Source organism: Chaetura pelagica, unplaced genomic scaffold, assembly GCF_000747805.2.
Source record: "Chaetura pelagica isolate M959 unplaced genomic scaffold, ChaPel_1.0 scaffold757, whole genome shotgun sequence".
In the NCBI taxonomy this organism is placed as follows: domain Eukaryota; kingdom Metazoa; phylum Chordata; class Aves; order Apodiformes; family Apodidae; genus Chaetura; species Chaetura pelagica.
This window is the reverse complement of record NW_009970727.1, coordinates 850,315-866,895: the sequence shown is the minus strand read 5'-3', so window position 1 is coordinate 866,895 and position 16,581 is coordinate 850,315. Positions and strand designations below refer to the sequence as shown.

At 55.3% G+C, this 16,581-nt stretch overlaps 1 protein-coding gene across 1 annotated transcript in view; it reads left to right on the top strand.

Annotated features, from left to right (window-relative positions):
- The window catches only part of GRM4 (glutamate receptor, metabotropic 4), a 38,761-nt gene that overhangs the window by 18,796 nt on the left and 3,384 nt on the right, over positions 1-16,581 (top strand). Inside the window, exons 4-8 of the mRNA XM_010007086.1 lie at positions 1,900-2,054; positions 2,299-2,439; positions 7,386-7,586; positions 8,789-8,925; positions 9,481-10,460. Of these exons, the coding sequence (XP_010005388.1) occupies positions 1,900-2,054; positions 2,299-2,439; positions 7,386-7,586; positions 8,789-8,925; positions 9,481-10,460 (1,614 nt within the window). The remainder of the gene's footprint in view (positions 1-1,899; positions 2,055-2,298; positions 2,440-7,385; positions 7,587-8,788; positions 8,926-9,480; positions 10,461-16,581) is intronic.

Genomic DNA, 16,581 nt, shown 5'->3' with positions numbered 1-16,581 from the left:
CTGTCTGCAGTGGGGAGAGGCTGCACCTTGCAGCGTGGCAGGGACGTGTCTGTGCCAGGGAGAGGACACCCCTTGCAGCTTGGCAGGGACACACCTGCAGCCACCAGAGCTGACTTCAGTGGGGCTTCCTGGCACCTTGAGGCCACCAAGCCACAGCAACACTGAGCTCAAAGGAGGAAAAATCTGCTTTCTGGTGGCTTTGGGAAGTCCTGCTGGCACCACCCTGCTACTCATGGGCTGAGTCAGGGCTGGTGTTGGGGCTTTGGCCATGGCAGGATCCAGGCTCTGGGTCTGTGCAGCCTCAGCCCCCAGCCTGGAGGAGAAATGGGTCTGGGGGGACTTTTGAGGGACCCCCCCTTGCCTGCTCTGAGGTGATGAGCTGCTCTGCAGGTGAGGCACCATCTTGCAGCTCCCACTGTTTACGGAGCAGAGTGATTCACTTGGAGCTACCCCTGATTTCCTAACTATCTAATTTATTAATCAGCAAACATTATGGAAATGTGGGTAAACTGCTATTTTCAATCAGTTTACATCAGATGTGCAAACGCTCCCGTGTTCCTTTTTTTTCCCTTCCTTAATAGAAATGTCTCCAAACCTGACATTTACGAGGGTGTCTGGTGAGAAAGGGGGGATTTACCTCCCTGTGTAAATGGCAAGTCCCATTAACTGGGGTTTGTCAACATTTACCCATCCCGATCGGATTAGATCCCACCAGCAGCAGGTCACCCACCCCCACCTCATGCAGGGGTTCAGCCCAGGCTGCTGGGACCCCCAACCCTCCTGCCAGCCTGGAACACACTGTGCTGCCTCTCCTGCCCTGTGCTGGCTCAGGCTGCCCAGCCAGATAGTCAGGAATGGTCGTTGCTGGAATTTCTGCCCAGCTGAGATGGGATGTAAATCACAGATCTCCCAGGAACAGCCTCAATTTGCCCTGGGGGGCTCCTGCCCCACAGGAGGACTGGGGGCAGCTGGAGGTGCTGCCTGTGCCTGGAGTGGGTTGGGGGCTTTGGTGACATCCCTGGAGCAAGGTGGGAGGAGCACAGAGCAGCCCACAAGCCTCACTGACCCTTCATCTCCCCAGGCTCACCTGCCCCTTCCCATCTTGTCTCCACTCTCTGCTCCTTTGGGGCTGGTTTGGGTGGGGTTTTTTTGGTTTGTGGTTTTATTTTCTTTCTTTCTTTTTCTTTTTTCTTTCCTGTGCGTCTCAAACGCCATCTGGGCTTGAAATGATCAGGGGCTGAGTCACCAACCTGCCTCCTCACTGCATGGGGAGATGGGGAGATGATGCTCCCATGGGGCTGGGAACCCACACGAGCCCCCAAGGGACCAGTGAGCCCTGGGAATGAAGAGCCCGGAGGGTGGGATCCAGGGGAACTCCCAGCCTTCTACTAAGATTTCCTGGCACTGGTGGAGCAGCTGGATGTCTGGCCATGCTTAGTGGTATGGATGGCATCTCCAGCTTTCCACTGGTGCCCAGTTTAGCTCTAGCCTGGGCGCTGGCAGCACTGGTTGGCTCTCTCTGGTGGGAGCTGAGAGCACACGCACGGTCACTGCTGCTGCTGCTTTTCCTGCCTGCTGCAGCATAACCTGGTTTTTTTTTTCTTGTTCCTCTCCTAATCTTAGGTAATTAAGGGGGAAATTCAATTAACAGTCAGCAAATATGCAAGTGAGGTGGGAGAAGCAGCCTGGGTGCCCAGGCTGGGGAGGACGGAGGGTGCGGGAGCTGAGCAGCAGGTTTGCTCTCCAGTATCTGTACCCATTGGGTCCTGCCTGGTCCCTGGTGCTGACCAAGTGCTGGGAGCAGGAGAAGATCCCACCAGCACTGAGGTCTGCCCGTGTCCCCACTTCTGTGGGGCTGGACACGAAGCTGATGCCCCAGCCTGTTCCTTCTCTCCACAGACGGGTGCTGGAGGCGGCCAAGAGGGCGAACCAGACGGGACATTTCATCTGGATGGGGTCGGACAGTTGGGGCTCCAAAATCTCCCCTGTCCTGCACCTGGAGGAGGTGGCCGAGGGCTCTGTCACCATCCTGCCCAAGCGGGTCTCAGTCAGAGGTGAGGGGCTGTGCTGGGTGGGGGGTCCTTCCTCAGCCTCACAGGTTTATGGCTCCGTGCTTTGCAGCAGCTCTGCCCTGGATGGGTTTTCCAGGCTGCTGTTTTGCTGGGACAAAAACCCAACACACTTGTGTGCCCCTTGACCTTCCCGAGGCCCCCCCCTTCCCCTCTTCTGTGGGAAGTTTGGGACCATGTTCAACATCTTTCTGCCACCCTAGTGATTTATCCCCTCTTCCCTGGGCAGGTTTCGACCGCTACTTCTCCAGCAGGACCCTGGACAACAACCGCCGGAACATCTGGTTTGCTGAGTTCTGGGAGGACAATTTCCACTGCAAGCTGAGCAGACACGCTCTGAAGAAGGGTAGCAGCATCAAGAAGTGCACCAGTAAGAGCTGTGGGGATGCTGTGTGTGTCCCTCTGTCACACGGGGCTGCAGAGGGACCTGAAGGTGATGGCAGAGACCTCAGGGCAGGTGGTAGAAAAGCTTTGCTTGGTTTTTCCCTTTGGGGACTTTGAGCTCAGCCATGTCCTGGTTGCTGCAGAGCTGCCAGCCCAGCTCAGGGCACTTCCATGGGAATTAATGGTCTGTGCATGGAGGTCTTGGTATTAGCATTGATTTTTTTTTTCTTTTGGGCTCAGTATCAGAGCCAGGTGGGGATTTGGAGGAGGCTGGAGAAACGTTTCTGGGGCGTGGAGGATGTGGGTGCTGCAGAGCTGCTCACCTGCAGGGGTGCTCGGGTGTCTGCTGGGCTCGTGATGGTGGCAGCTGCCTTAAAAGTGGGCAGAAAAGCATTTTTGTGCATCCTCTGAGCTGTGGGTGATCCAGGAGGTGTGGAGATTGGTGTGTGAGTGGACATGGTCCCCCCGTGCAGAGCTCCCAGGGCTGCTCCCTCTCCCACACCCTTCTTGCATATCACCCTTCCCTTCACCCCAGCTTCTCTGGGTGCAAAATCACCCAGACTTGGGGCTGAATTCTGCCTCGTGTCACAGCATTTGGACAACTGTCTCTTCCTCCTCTCCCTGTTGTCCCACGTGAGGCACGAAGCCACCGGTGCATCCCTGGTCCCTCGCAAGCAGCTCCTGCCTCACCTGAACAGACTGAAAACCTGGGGAGGTTGCAGAGAAATGAGGCTAATGAATAGCACAGGGTCAGGATCTGGCTCTTGCTTCTTAGCCAGCATCAAGGCTGTGGCCACAGCGTGCCCGTGCCTGCAGGGAGGGTGCTGCTGGGTGCCCCACAGGAGGGTGCGGGGGTGCCCAGAGGGGATGTGCTGGAGTGATGTTTGCAAACTGCTTTGCTGTCCCTTTGCTGCTCCAGACAGGGACACTCCTCACCCCCCACTGTGCATTTTTAGCCATTTCCAGCTGAAAGAGGCTTGTGGGGATTAATGCCATAAAGAAGGTGACCAGGGGATCCGTCTTTTTGACAGCCCTGCTGCAGAGATGATGGTTGGAGACTCGGGGAGGTGACACGTTTACAGAGGGATGGGGGAGATTTACTGCCTGCCTGGCACCAGCTGGAGACAGATAATGACATGGCAGCTCACAGGCTGTGGTGTGGCAGGACTTGGGGACACATATGTGTCCCCCCTGTCCCCTCAGGAGGGATGTCTGTGGAATCTGTGCTGTGTCAGCAGGTGGGTGGACCTGGTTGTGCCTGGAAAGTTTGATCGTTAAGGGTTTTTTAACTCCTGCTTTCACTGCTGAGGGTGCAAGGGCTGGTGCTTCCACTCCCTCTCCCTTGCAGACATTCCCCAAATGTTCAGCTGATGATTTGGGGACACTTCTCCACCCCTGTGAGGGCTTTCCAGTGCTGCAGCTTCCCCAGGTAGCCTTGTGGCTGATGCATAGCTTGGTAAGCAGCAAGGACACGCAGGGAAAATTGGCCACAGCCTTGGGGACCTGAGAGCTCCTCGTCTTTCCCCGTTGCATCAAGACATTCCCAGCACCAGGAAATGCACGAGCAGGTCCTGCAAACCACTGATCTCTTCATCTTCATAGTAATGTAGCATTTAAACAAGCAATATTTCAGGGCTGAGGTATTAGTGGAGGCAGCTGGAACCGCGACGTGGCAAATGTCCTAGGAACTGTCTTTAAATTATCTGGATTTGTCAGCAAATAAATTATCTGCTGAGCCTTTGCTTGGCAGATAAACAGGGAGGAGAATGAAGGCACCACGAAGCAAATAACCTGCCTGGGGGGGTTCCCCTCCCTCCTGCTTTGCACAGCTTATGCAAATGTCCCATTTGGGGCTGTTTTCTGGAGGGAATTGGACTGAGGAGCTTGGGTAGAGCCCAACAAGCCCAGAGAAACGCCTGATTTGCTCACTTTTCCATCCCTAAAACCAAACCAAAGGATCCCACCACCAGTCAGGACAGCTCCTGTCTCTTGCTGATGTATGGGAGAGCTGGAGGGAAGGTGAGAGGCTGGGGGGAGGCACAAGGTTTTGGGGTGATTCCCACTCGCATCTGCTCGTGTTGGCTTTTCTGCTTTTTTGCTTCTCTCTCTGGTCTCTTCTCAACATGGGCTTGTTTGGTTTGTGGCACTGGCTGTTTCCCAGCACCCCAGCCAGGCCAATGTGGGGGATTTACACCCCTCACCTGGTGGTTCTGATGATAAATGGTTCCCGTTGAGTGAGGCCAGGTCAGAGCTGGCCAGGCTGTGTCCCTTCAGTCCCTCTGCTTGGCTTTCCATCAGATCCAGTGCTGTCCAAGCAGGCACAGCCAGCCTGGCCATGAGGGCAGCTCCAGCCTTCCTTGCAGAGAGATGTTTGCAGTCAGCAACCCTCACTGGAGACAGTCCCTGCTCCCCTGATGGACTCACCCAGCCCCAACACCCCATGGGTGAGATTTGGACACAGAGAGGTGACATTATCCCCCAGCTCCCCATAGCAGCACTGTGAGTGATTTTGATGAGCTCCGGCTGAAGCTGGTGCTGGGATGTGATGGGAATTGATGCTAATCCCACCTCATCCCCTGCTTGAGAAGAGTGTGGTGTCTGTCCTCCAAAGGGGGCCTGTGGAGGCTCATCATGAACTTGAAAGTCAATTATCATCCCTGTGGAATGATGGCTGACCCTGCAAATTATCATCAGCGGGGTCAGATCCCTTTTGCAGCCCTAATCTACTGTGGCTTTGTTGGAGATTTATTATCTCTGTGTTGGGAATGAGCCTCAGGTTTCGGCTCCATGTTGTTCCCTCTGTGCACCCACCTAATTCTCATCTGCAAGAAGCAGCTGGGGCTTGGGATGAGGTTCCCAACAACAGCTCTGGAGACCTTCACTGCTCTGCAGTGGCTCAGCTTCAGCACTGGATCCAGCTTCTCCCAGCTTCTCCCAGTCTGATGCTGCTCACCAGAGGGATGTTTGGGAGGAAGATCCAGCCCCCACAGCCTGTGTTATCCCAGTGGGTTGTATTCTGCTGGTTTGTGGGATTTTGAGATGCCTGCTAGGAAGCTGAGGAGCTGGGAAGGGATGAATCCTGGGTCCTGGGTGTCCCTGAGGCTCAGCAGCCTCTGCAGAGTGGCAGGATGGTGCTGGGAGTGGCAGCAGGGCAGGGACCTCCCTGTGGGCTCAGCTCCCTGGACAGTCTATTACACCCTTGTTTTTAATGGGTAATTATCTTGACAAGATCGAGTGGCTGGTCTGTGCCTGTGAGATGAATGCAGGGAAAGGCCCAAAGTTGAGGGAGAAGATTAATAGTCCTTGTCAATGATGTGGAAGAAAGGAAAACTTGACGGGTTTCGCCTGAGTAATCTCCGTGTAGCCCAAAAGCATTTTTATAACTTTGAAGGATGGGCTATAAATTCACCTCCTTGATATCATCTTTTCTTGCTGGTCAGTCTGCTATCAATTTGCTTTGGTGTCTTGTCAGGGGCACATTTGTCTCTCCATCCTGCAGCAGGAACCTCCAGGTGTGCAGCTCTCGGGGCCGTTCCCACTCTTTGGAGTTCTGCTCTGTATCCAGGGCTGGCTCTATCCCACCTTGCTACAGCAGGGAGGGAGGGAATCAGCAAGCACAGCTTGTCTGTGCTCTTCTCTCCCTCTCTGCACAGGCTGTGTGTCCTGGTCCCCTGCAGTCACCATAAATCCCCACCAGCCATCAGGGAGCATCCATGCACGGTGGAGCCAGAATTAAATTTGGACACCCTTGGGTGGCTTTCTAGGATGTCTCTGCCTCTCTGGAGGATGCAGCCTGTGCCTTTGGCTCCTGGAGAAACCCTCCTGCCCTTGGCTGCTGCCAAGGAGCTGTGGCCTGGCAGGGAGCCTGGCTGTGATGGAGGGGCAGAGGCTGTGGTTCCATCGTGGCATCTCCCTATGGGAGACACTTTCGTAGCTGTAATTAACAGCATGCTGCATTAATTGGTGTCTTTTGCTAAATGATTAATGTGTTTCTAGTCCCGTTATGGGTGGTTATGACAGGAGAGGCTGGCAGCTGTCTCTGGGAATTACTGGATCCTTGTGGGATCCTACAAGCTGGGATGGAAGAGGAGGCTGCAAAGGGCTGTGGGATCAGCAGCACGGGAGGGTGGCAGGGGGTGAGCAGGTGAGCAGGGTGACAGGAGGATTTGGGGATGTGATGGAGGATACACAGCTGGTGAGGGACACAGCCTGAGTGGTGCCTTGGGAGAGAGTGGGAGATCCTGATCAGCCCATGAGGGTGGGGATGGGACATGGATCACAGCCCAACCCGTGTCCTGCTGGGGGACCTGGCAATAGGGGGATGTCCCACGGCTCTGGGATGTGACACCCTGAGGGCTCTTGGAAGTGCAGCCTAGTGCCAGCTCCCATGTTCTCAGAAAGGCATTACAGGGAGGTTGGGTGGTTATTTCCCCAATTTAAATGTGGGGTTTTTTTGGCTGCACTTCACCCTCCTCCTGCCCTCAGACACCTCACCTACCCAGCCCTTACCAATGTGCTGCTCAGAGGATCTGGGGTGAGAGCCACAGTGTCCCCTGGCTGTCCCTCAGGATGGGGGGGACACAAGTGAGGAGAAGACTTTCAGCTGCTGGAGAGGCTCACGCCCTGAGCCCTGGCACTGCCAAGTACATCTACAATGTGAGGTGTGTTTTGGGAGGAGTTTGGAGTAGTTTGAGATGCATTTCTGTCCTGCTGCTCCTCCTCCTTGGGCTGTGCCTGAGCTTCCTGCTGGGAAAGAGACATCCTGGCTGGCTGAGGAGTTTGTAGTTTTGGAAACGGGGTTGGAGTTTCTGGCTGCTTCAGTCTTGAGATGGAATGGGTTTGTTGGCAAGGGTTTGGCTGCAGGAGAAGTGTCCCTTTGGGGCAGGCTGGGCTGGCAGGGAGTTGGCAGCCCCTGCCTGTGTGTGTCCACAGACCGGGAGCGGATCGGGCAGGACTCCTCCTACGAGCAGGAGGGCAAGGTGCAGTTTGTCATCGACGCCGTCTACGCCATGGGCCACGCTCTGCACAACATGCACAAGACCCTCTGCCCTGGCAAGGTGGGTTTGTGCCCCAGGATGGACCCGGTGGATGGTGTGGAGCTGCTCAAGTACATCCGCAGTGTCAACTTCTCAGGTCTGTCCACCCCTGGGGTGGTGGGGAGGGACATCCCTGGGGGGCTCAGGTTGTCTCCCCGTGATGGGTCACACTGCAACACCCACAATTTGTTCCTGTTACTGTTTGGCACTGCCAGTGCTGGGTGCAGACTGGGTGCTTCTGTAGCAGATCAGCAGATGAGGAGGTCTGAGCTTCCAGATCTCCTGGGAGCCTTTGGAGAGTAACCCAGGAGTGATCCTGCCCATTCCCTGCCATCCTGCCTCCCCCTGGCACCTCCTTGTATCCTGGCTGGCAGAGCTCCCACTGAATCATGCTGCTGTGTCCTTGTCTGTCTGCAGATCTCTGGAAATGCATCTTTTCCTCTGCTCTATCTCCTTAATAAACATTTTCTGTCTTGTCCTCCTTATTGCTTCTATTTATCTCCACTCTGTGATCTCCTTTGCAATGTCTCTTTTATTTATTTTTCTCTCTTGCTTGATTTTTCTTTTCGTTAGTGTTTATCTGCACAGGTCACTTGATTTAATTCTAAAGCTGCTTCCCCTCCTTTCTTAAAAGAAGCAGTAAAATGGGCTGGTTTAACAGCCTGAGAGCTCTGGCTCCTGGGGGTGGTCAGTGGGTGATACCAGAAGTTCTGTGCACCAGCTCGGTTTTGGGGTTGGTTTTCTGCCTGGAAAAATGTTCTGGAGAAGAGAAAGTTCCAGGGAGACCTTAGAGCAGTTTCCAGTGCCTGAAGGGGCTCCAGGAAAGCTGGGGAGGGACTTGGGACAAGGGCAGGGAGGGATGGGATGAGGGGGATGGATGAAAAGTGGAAGAAGGGGATTGAGGTTGGAGATGAGGAGGAAATTCTTTGGTGTGAGGGTGGTGAGAGCCTGGCCCAGGTTGCCCAGGGAAGCTGTGGCTGCCCCATCCCTGGCCGTGTTGAAGGGCAGGTTGGATGGGGCTTGGAGCAGCCTGGGCTGGTGGGAGGGGGCCCTGCCCATACAGGGGGGTCGAACTAGATGATCTTAAAGGTCCCTTCCAACCCAAACTAGTCTGGGATTCTCTGGTTCTTTAACCCAATTGCTTCCTCCACCCTGTGCCTGTGCTGGCATCATCCTGGCAGCTTGTGGCACTCCCAGCAGTGAGAAACCCCACCCCAAGGAAGACCCACCAAACCAGAGTCCCCTTTGGCACTGCCACCCCAAGGGTTCTGTGGGTGCTGAGCCCTCCCTCTCTTGCAGGCATTGCTGGGACTCCCGTGACCTTCAACGAGAACGGGGATGCGCCGGGACGTTACGACATCTACCAGTACCAGATCAGGAACTCCAGTGCTGAGTACAAGGTCATCGGGCAATGGGCTGACCACCTCCACCTCCAAGTAAGGCTGGGGCCCGGCTGGTGCCTGCAGCACGGCCGGGCAGAGCCCGTGCCAAGGGGAAGGTCCTGCAGATTTCTCCTGTGCCCATCGTGGCTAAGCAGGGTGTAGCAAACCCAGCTGGGAGCCTGTGGGTGCAGAGTTAGGCAGCCAAACTTGGGGGAGGTGGTGGTGAGAGGGGAGGGTGCACTCTGAGTACACACTTGGGGTTCAGCCACAGTGACCCACCATCAGCACATGTGGCAGGATCCCATGGGCTCTGGGCATCCAACTTTGCAGCTCTCAGAAGGGGTGGTGAAGCCAGAACAGGGCAGATGAGTTTTTCCCAGGGAAGTAGGGACTTTGTTGTGGGTTTCCAATGTTGAATCTTCCCAAAAGGTGGATGGAGAACTTCACACCTTCCCTGTCCCCATGCTGGGAAGGGCTGGGGTGTTTAATGGGATGTAGTGATGGGTTGAGGGGCTGGATTTGCGAGCAGAGATGGGGCATCTCCTCGTGCACCAGGGATGCTTGGGAGGTGCCCACCTTGAGCACCAGCGGTGCCATCTCACCCTGCAGGTGGAGAACATGCTGTGGCCGGGGGGTGGGAGGCAGCTCCCCATCTCAATCTGCAGCCTGCCCTGCAAGCCAGGCGAGAGGAAGAAGATGGTGAAGGGCATCCCCTGCTGCTGGCACTGCGAGCGCTGCGACGGCTACCAGTACCAGCTGGACGAGTTCCACTGCAAGCGCTGCCACTTCACCGAGCGGCCCAACGAGAACCACACCAGCTGCACCCCCATCCCCATCATCAAGCTGGAGTGGAGCTCTCCCTGGGCTGTGGTGCCCGTCATCATCGCCATCTTGGGCATCATCGCCACCCTCTTCGTGGTCGTCACCTTCGTGCGCTACAACGACACGCCCATCGTCAAGGCGTCGGGGCGGGAGCTGAGCTACGTCCTGCTGACAGGCATCTTCCTCTGCTATGCCACCACCTTCCTCATGATCGCCGAGCCCGACCTGAGCACCTGCTCCTTGCGGCGCATCTTCCTCGGGCTGGGCATGAGCATCAGCTACGCCGCCCTGCTCACCAAGACCAACCGCATCTACCGCATCTTCGAGCAGGGCAAGAAGTCGGTCAGCGCCCCCCGCTTCATCAGCCCGGCCTCCCAGCTGGTCATCACCTTCAGCCTCATCTCCCTGCAGCTGGTGGGCGTCTGCATCTGGTTCATCGTGGACCCGTCTCACTCTGTCATTGACTACGAGGACCAGCGGACTACAAACCCCCACTTTGCCCGGGGCATCCTCAAATGTGACATTTCGGACCTTTCCCTCATCTGCTTGCTTGGGTACAGCATGCTCCTCATGGTCACCTGCACTGTCTATGCTATTAAGACCCGCGGGGTCCCGGAGACCTTTAACGAAGCCAAACCCATCGGGTTCACCATGTACACGACCTGCATCGTGTGGTTGGCCTTCATCCCCATCTTTTTTGGGACGTCGCAGTCGGCGGAAAAGGTAAGGGAGAGAGGGGACCTGGCTGGTGTGAGCCTGGGGGCTGCGTGGAAGGGGCTGGAGGAGGTTGATGTGTCCTAAGGAAGGAAGGAAGGCTGCTCCTCTGCAGTCCTAGGAGGTGTGGTGGGAAGCATTGCCTTGCAAACCTCTTGCTCTGCCAGGGAGCAGAGACCACTGCCCCCCAACCCCACTTCCCTTTTCTTTTTTCTTCACTCTTCCCTTCCTGGTTTTCTTGTTTCATTTCCTCCCTCTCCCTCTGGTTTTCTGGGCCCACTTGGTCCCACTGCCCATCTCTGGGGACAGCCCAGGCTGCTGCCCTGTGGGCAGGGGATGATGAGTCCTCAGGGCAAATCCAGGTCCCTGGTGTTCACAAACACCATTCCTACATGGAAAAGGGACCGAGCGGTGCTTGGCTGGCTCCTTTTCCCACTGCTGAGTCAGTTCTGGAGGCTGGAGAGACAGACCTGCCCTCCAAAATCCCTGAGAGCTGGAAGCAGAGGAGGACAAGGGCAGAGGAGAAGGAGCAGACCAGCCCCCTGGTGCGTCCCCTCCTTCCTGGGGCTTGTGACAGCTTCTGGCTCCTCACTCCATTCCCATTTTGCTGTGATTTTAATTAACACTCATGTGTTTGGCAACACAGATGGCGACAAATTGCTCAGCTGAGCTGTGGTGGGGCAGGGTGGCACAGGCCTGGGGGGGAGCAGAGCTGCTCCCTCTCCCCAAGGGGCTTGGGGAGCCAAACATCCCCTGCAGCCCCCAGCTGGATGTCACACACAGTGTGGACGAGGCCAGCAGGGGCAATCCCAGAGGTGAATTTGTGCTGTGAAACAACCTGCCTGTCTGCCCTCCTCCTCCTCCTCATCGCCCCCCCTGGGCTTGGCATGGAGGGTGGTCCCAGTGCCTGTACCCAGTGGAGCAAGGCCAGCCCGGATGAAGCTCCACGCTCAAGTGAGAGGGAGTGAGAACAAAGGAGGAAAAAAAAATAATTAAATATCTCATGAATGAGCCCAAAATCCCTTTTGCCTGCCAGCCAAAACAAGAATTGCATTTATGTTAAATGCAAACAGCTCATGCCTGCCAGCCCAGAGCTGCCTGTGACAAATAAACCTCAGTGCTGCTATTCCCTGGAAATCCCTGGGGTGACCCAGTGCCTGGTTTCCCTCTCTGGACCCATCACAACTGGGACAATTTCTCCTGAGTGTGTCCCCCCCACGATGCTGAGCTGCTGAAGTGGCTTTTGGCAACACCTCTTGCAAAAGGGCCAGTGGTGTTTTGCTGGGAAAGACCAGGAAGTCTCTTGCTGTGGACACAAGAATTTCACACGTGTCCTGGGGAGCTGTCTCTGCTCAGAGCTTCAAACCCTGGAGCTGGAGGAGAAACCTTCACAGGAACCTTCAACATTGACTCCACCAAAAAAATCTCTCCCAACCCAACCTGCACTGGTGTGAAAGAGAATTAAAGGAAATAAATGGTGCCTTTTGCAGCATTTCCATTTTGATGAGATGGCAGGGGAGATACTAACAAGAAAGCAGGTTTTAAAAGGAATTATTGCAAAACAAAAGCTCCCTTAAAGCCTTCTTAATGTGCCTGGCATAGTGTGGGTAATAAAGATGGAAATGATAATGATTGTAGATTATGCGCAAGGTTGCTCACCTCTTCACTGCAGCTTGTCATGGGATAATTTAGGGCTGCTGAAAACTGGCTGTCAAGCTGCAGCTCCACAATAGGCTCTGCCTCACTTTTGGGGCTTGTAACGTGCCAGGCTGCTCTGTTATTAGGCTGCTAACAAGCTGGTTAGAGGCGGAAAAAGTGATGTTCCCAACTCCCCTCGGACGCGGCTCCGATCGGCGGCGCCTGTGGCTGCACCTGCTGAGTGATCCAGGGAGGGGCTGGTGGGGTCTGGGCTTGGCTGGGGGGTGAGGGTTTGGAGGGGTGTGAGCAAGGGATGAGCTCAAAGGGGCAGCTGGAGGTGCTCAAGGACTGCCTCGAGGCTTTAGCTGCTGGTTTGCAGGCTTGGGGAGAAGAAGGTGAAGAGGGTGTCCTCAGGCAGCCTGCACAGGATCTGAGCTTGTCCTGGGGATGGAAAGTGGGGGGTCTTGGTGCTGCCCAGGGGCACCTGTAGGGAGGGGTTCCCTCACCTTGCCCCCATTAATGCTGGGACTGAGGCCTCTCTGGGCTTCCTGGAGGGTCAGCACACCTGGGAACACAGTGTTGGCCAGAGCCTTGTTCTCCCCATCCCAGGGATCATAGAACTATGGATGGTTTGGGTTGGATGGCACCTCAAGATCATCTAGATCCAACCCCTGCATGGGCAGGGACACCTCCCACCAGCCCAGGTTGCTCCAAGCCCCATCCAACCTGCCCTTCAACACTGCCAGGGATGGGGCAGCCACAGCTTCCCTAATGCCATGGAGCAGACCCACATCTCCAAAGGCTGCCCAGCACCTCTGCCCTGACCCAACCTGAGCCTGTGGCCAAGGCTGCCTCAGTGTCTGCAGGAGCTGGATATCAATCTCCATTTGTATTTTATTTTGCCTGAACTCAGTGCCTACAACTTTGCATGGAGGTGGCATCTTATTAGAACAAGTCCCCCAAAGCCTTTTCTCAAAAGAACCTCTTATCCCTGCCATCCCAGAGGATTACAGAAATAGCAAGAACAGAGGATCTAAAGAAAGAGACAATTTCCTGCACTGATAAGGCAGCAGCTGAACAGAGGTGTCATTGTCTGGTTCTCTGTTTATCACATTTGCTTTCAGCAAGTGCAAAGAGGGAGAGAGGAAGGAATGAGAAGGACTGTCCAGTGTATTGCTTAGCAGTGCTGGATGAGGGTTGAGCAGGTTCTCCTTCCCCTGGCACCTGCAGGGCAGCAAAATCTCTCATAATTGGGTCAGGATTGGATTTGGAGGTGGGGGTTTGCCAGTTAAAGGCTGAGATTTGCTCTGGGACAAATACAAGCTGTGGAGGATAGGCTCATCCAGCCCTGGGGTAAAGGCTGAGCTCAGGGACTCTTGTGGGGTCACTTGGGGTTGCTGTGGTCCCTCAACCCTGAGGCAGAGACTGGCTGTGTTCTCTGATCCTGCCCAGGAAGCAGCAGATACTGCTGAACTTTTTTTTCTGTTATCACTGCAGCCAACACCTTGAAGGGCTCTGGAGGAAGATCAAGTGTCATTTACAGAAGGGGCAAAAATGGGGTCCTGGGCTGGAAACCAATTAAGAAGAGCAGGAACAAAAATGGTGAGAAATGGTCATTTTTTTGCAGTGGCAAAAGGTGAACTGTGCAGTGCTTCATGGTGCTGCTCAGGCTCCAGGCTGAAAATACTTCTCTCTGAGCTGGAAGGGGCTTGGTGTGAGATGAGGTCAGGGCAGGCTGCAGAGAATGAGGCTGTTTCTGGAAAATTAATCATGGAATGGTTTGGGTTGGAAGAGACCTTCAAGATCATCCAGTTCCAACCCCCCTGCATGGGCAGGGACACCTCCCACCAGCCCAGGCTGCTCCAAGCCCCATCCAACCTGCCCTTCAACACTGCCAGGGATGGGGCAGCCACAGCTTCCCTGGGCAACCTGGGCCAGGCTCTCACCCCCCTCACACCAAAGAATTCCCTCCTCATGTCCAACCTCCATCTCTCCTCTTTAAACGTAAAATGATTCCTCCCTCATCCTGTCAGTCCTTATCCCTGTAAAACGTCCCTCTCAAACTTCCCTGTAGCCCCTTCAGGTTCTAGAAGGTGTCCCTGGAGCCTCCTGTTCCACAGGCTGAAATGAGGGTGCAGGTAGGTACAGTGACCCCGTGGGATCCCAAAAGAGGGGTTTGAGGAGCTGGGGGGAGCATGGGGAGCCTGGAGCTGGTGGCTCTTGGGTTCTTGGTGGAGGGGGAGCCCCAAACTCAGGGCATGGATGGAAGTGAGCACAGAGATGTCTTGTCTGAGCTGAGCTCAGCTGCTCTTTCTCTCTTTGCTGCACCCAAACCACGGGTGGGAGTTGCTGCAGAGGCAGGAAATGTGGGGATTGCTGGATTGCCAAGTGAGGATCCTCCAAAGGCTGAGGATGGCAGGCAGGGGAGATGAGGGACCCTCCACCAGGTCCCATGGGGTGTCAGGCTGGTGTTGAGATGAGTTGTGCTGGTCCCTGGGACAGGGCCTGGGGTGCCTGGAGTTGTCCCAGTGCTGCCCTGGTTCCCAGCAAGTCTGATCCTTGCAGCCCAGGATGCCTGTGGCAGTGATGGCTGGAGAGTTTCAGTGGGGAAGAAATATTAAAACCAGAAAGGAAAAAACCCTAAAGGAAGAGATCTCTCTGGCACAGGGAAATGCTGTGACTTTTCTTGATGAAATGACATTTTTATTTCCAAAAACTGCCTAGATTGACTCCTCATGCTTGCAGGGAGAAGGTGGAACAAACCAGGCAGCACATGTGACAGCAATAGGTTTTATTCTGGGGACAAACAAAACCTTTCAGGTGACTCAGAACAAACTTTGTTGCTTTATTTTTTTTCCTTTTGGGTTGAGTTGAAGCACTTTTGGGACCTGTGCATTGGTTTCTGAAGCAGTGGAAGAGAGTGAAATGTGTCTTTGTGTGGGATCTGTAGGTCCTGGGTGAGATGACAGCCCCTGCCAGGAGCTGTTACTCTTGCCTGAGGGTTGGAGCTGCCTCCATGCACCTTGTCCCAAGGGTAGCAGAGCCTTTGTGCTCAGCTTGTGTCCTTGGTCACCTTTTGGTTCTGTTGATTCCAGAAATCAGCCCCTAGGTTAAGCCTGGGGAGGTGAGGACCCCCTGTCTTCTGCTTCCCTTGGCTCCTGCCCCCTTGCAAGGCACTAAATGGGTGCTGAAGAACAACTGCAGAAGGAACCCTGGGCACTGCCATGGGGGAAAGCTGAGAAGCTGCCTCAAGCCTCCTTCCAAAACCTTGTCAGCAACCCCAGGGGGCTGAGCACAGCTGGGGAAGGAGAAAAATGTGCATGCAGAGACAGTTGCAGCCCCAGAGCCTGGAGAGACCCAAGAAGTGAGCTGTGGGGTAGAGGAGAGGATGCTGGAAAGGATGGGGCCCTGTGCTTGGAGCAGGGATGCTGGTGGGGCAGGGATGCTGATGAACAGGGATGCTGGTGGAGCAGGGGTGCTGGTGGGGCAGGGATGCTGGTGGAGCAGGGATGCTGATGAACAGGGATGCTGATGAACAGGGATACTGGTAAAGCAGGGATGCTGATGAACAGGGATACTGGTGAAGCAGGGATGCTGATGAACAGGGATGCTGATGAAGAGGGATACTGGTGGAGCAGGGATGCTGGTGGGGCAGGGATGCTGGTGGAACAGGAATGCTGGTGGGGCAGGGATGCTGGTGGAGCAAGGATGTTGGTGGAGCAGGGATGCTCAAGGAAGGGCTTGCCTGCCTGACCTCTGTGTTTCTGGGGGCAAAAGGTGAGGTTGGGAGGTGGGAGGGGGTCTCTTTGCCTCCCATTGCCGCCTGCCTCGGATGCCCCTGGCTTGTGAGGAGCCTGCCAAGTGCCTTCCATAGAAAAATGGATTATTCTACAGTCAGATTAATGGGCTTTCATTTTGCAAAACATCTGTCACTGTTAGTCCTGGACAGTGAGCGTGAAATTAGTTTTGACTGCAGAAAGGCAACGTCGGTGTGTAATATGTGACTTACATGACAACGGCTCAGGGAGCCAGCTGGGAATGGGAATTACCTGTTGGAAGGAGATGAGGGAGTGGGAAGTGCCCTGGGAGTGGGTGTCCTTGTGGTGCCCATCACTGCAGCATCAGGGCTCCTGTCCCACGGCTGGTGGAGTGTGCTGGGAGTGCTGGGGAGGAGGAAGGGAGGGGAAAAGGGCAGAGGGGCTCTGTTTCTGGGGATGTTTTTGAGTTGGGGTGCAGGCAGGTCTGCCTGAGCATGTGGGAGTGCTGGGAGGGCTGTGCCAGGGCCCCAAACTCCCCATGTTCGTGGGTGGGGAAGCAGCAAAAGTGAGCTGGAGGCCTCTGTGGGTGCTCCTTGGCCCATGCAACAAGGTGAGCCTGATGTTGAAGGAGCAATAGCGCCCGCATTTGCTTCCCCACTCCTTCCCTGAGGTCACCCCAATGTCTCCAGCTGCCCGTTGCCTCTCCTCCCTTCCCGGCCGACCCCTCCTCCTGGATCCTGCAGAGCCCTGGCGGGTGCTCAGCCCCTGCCCTTGTGTC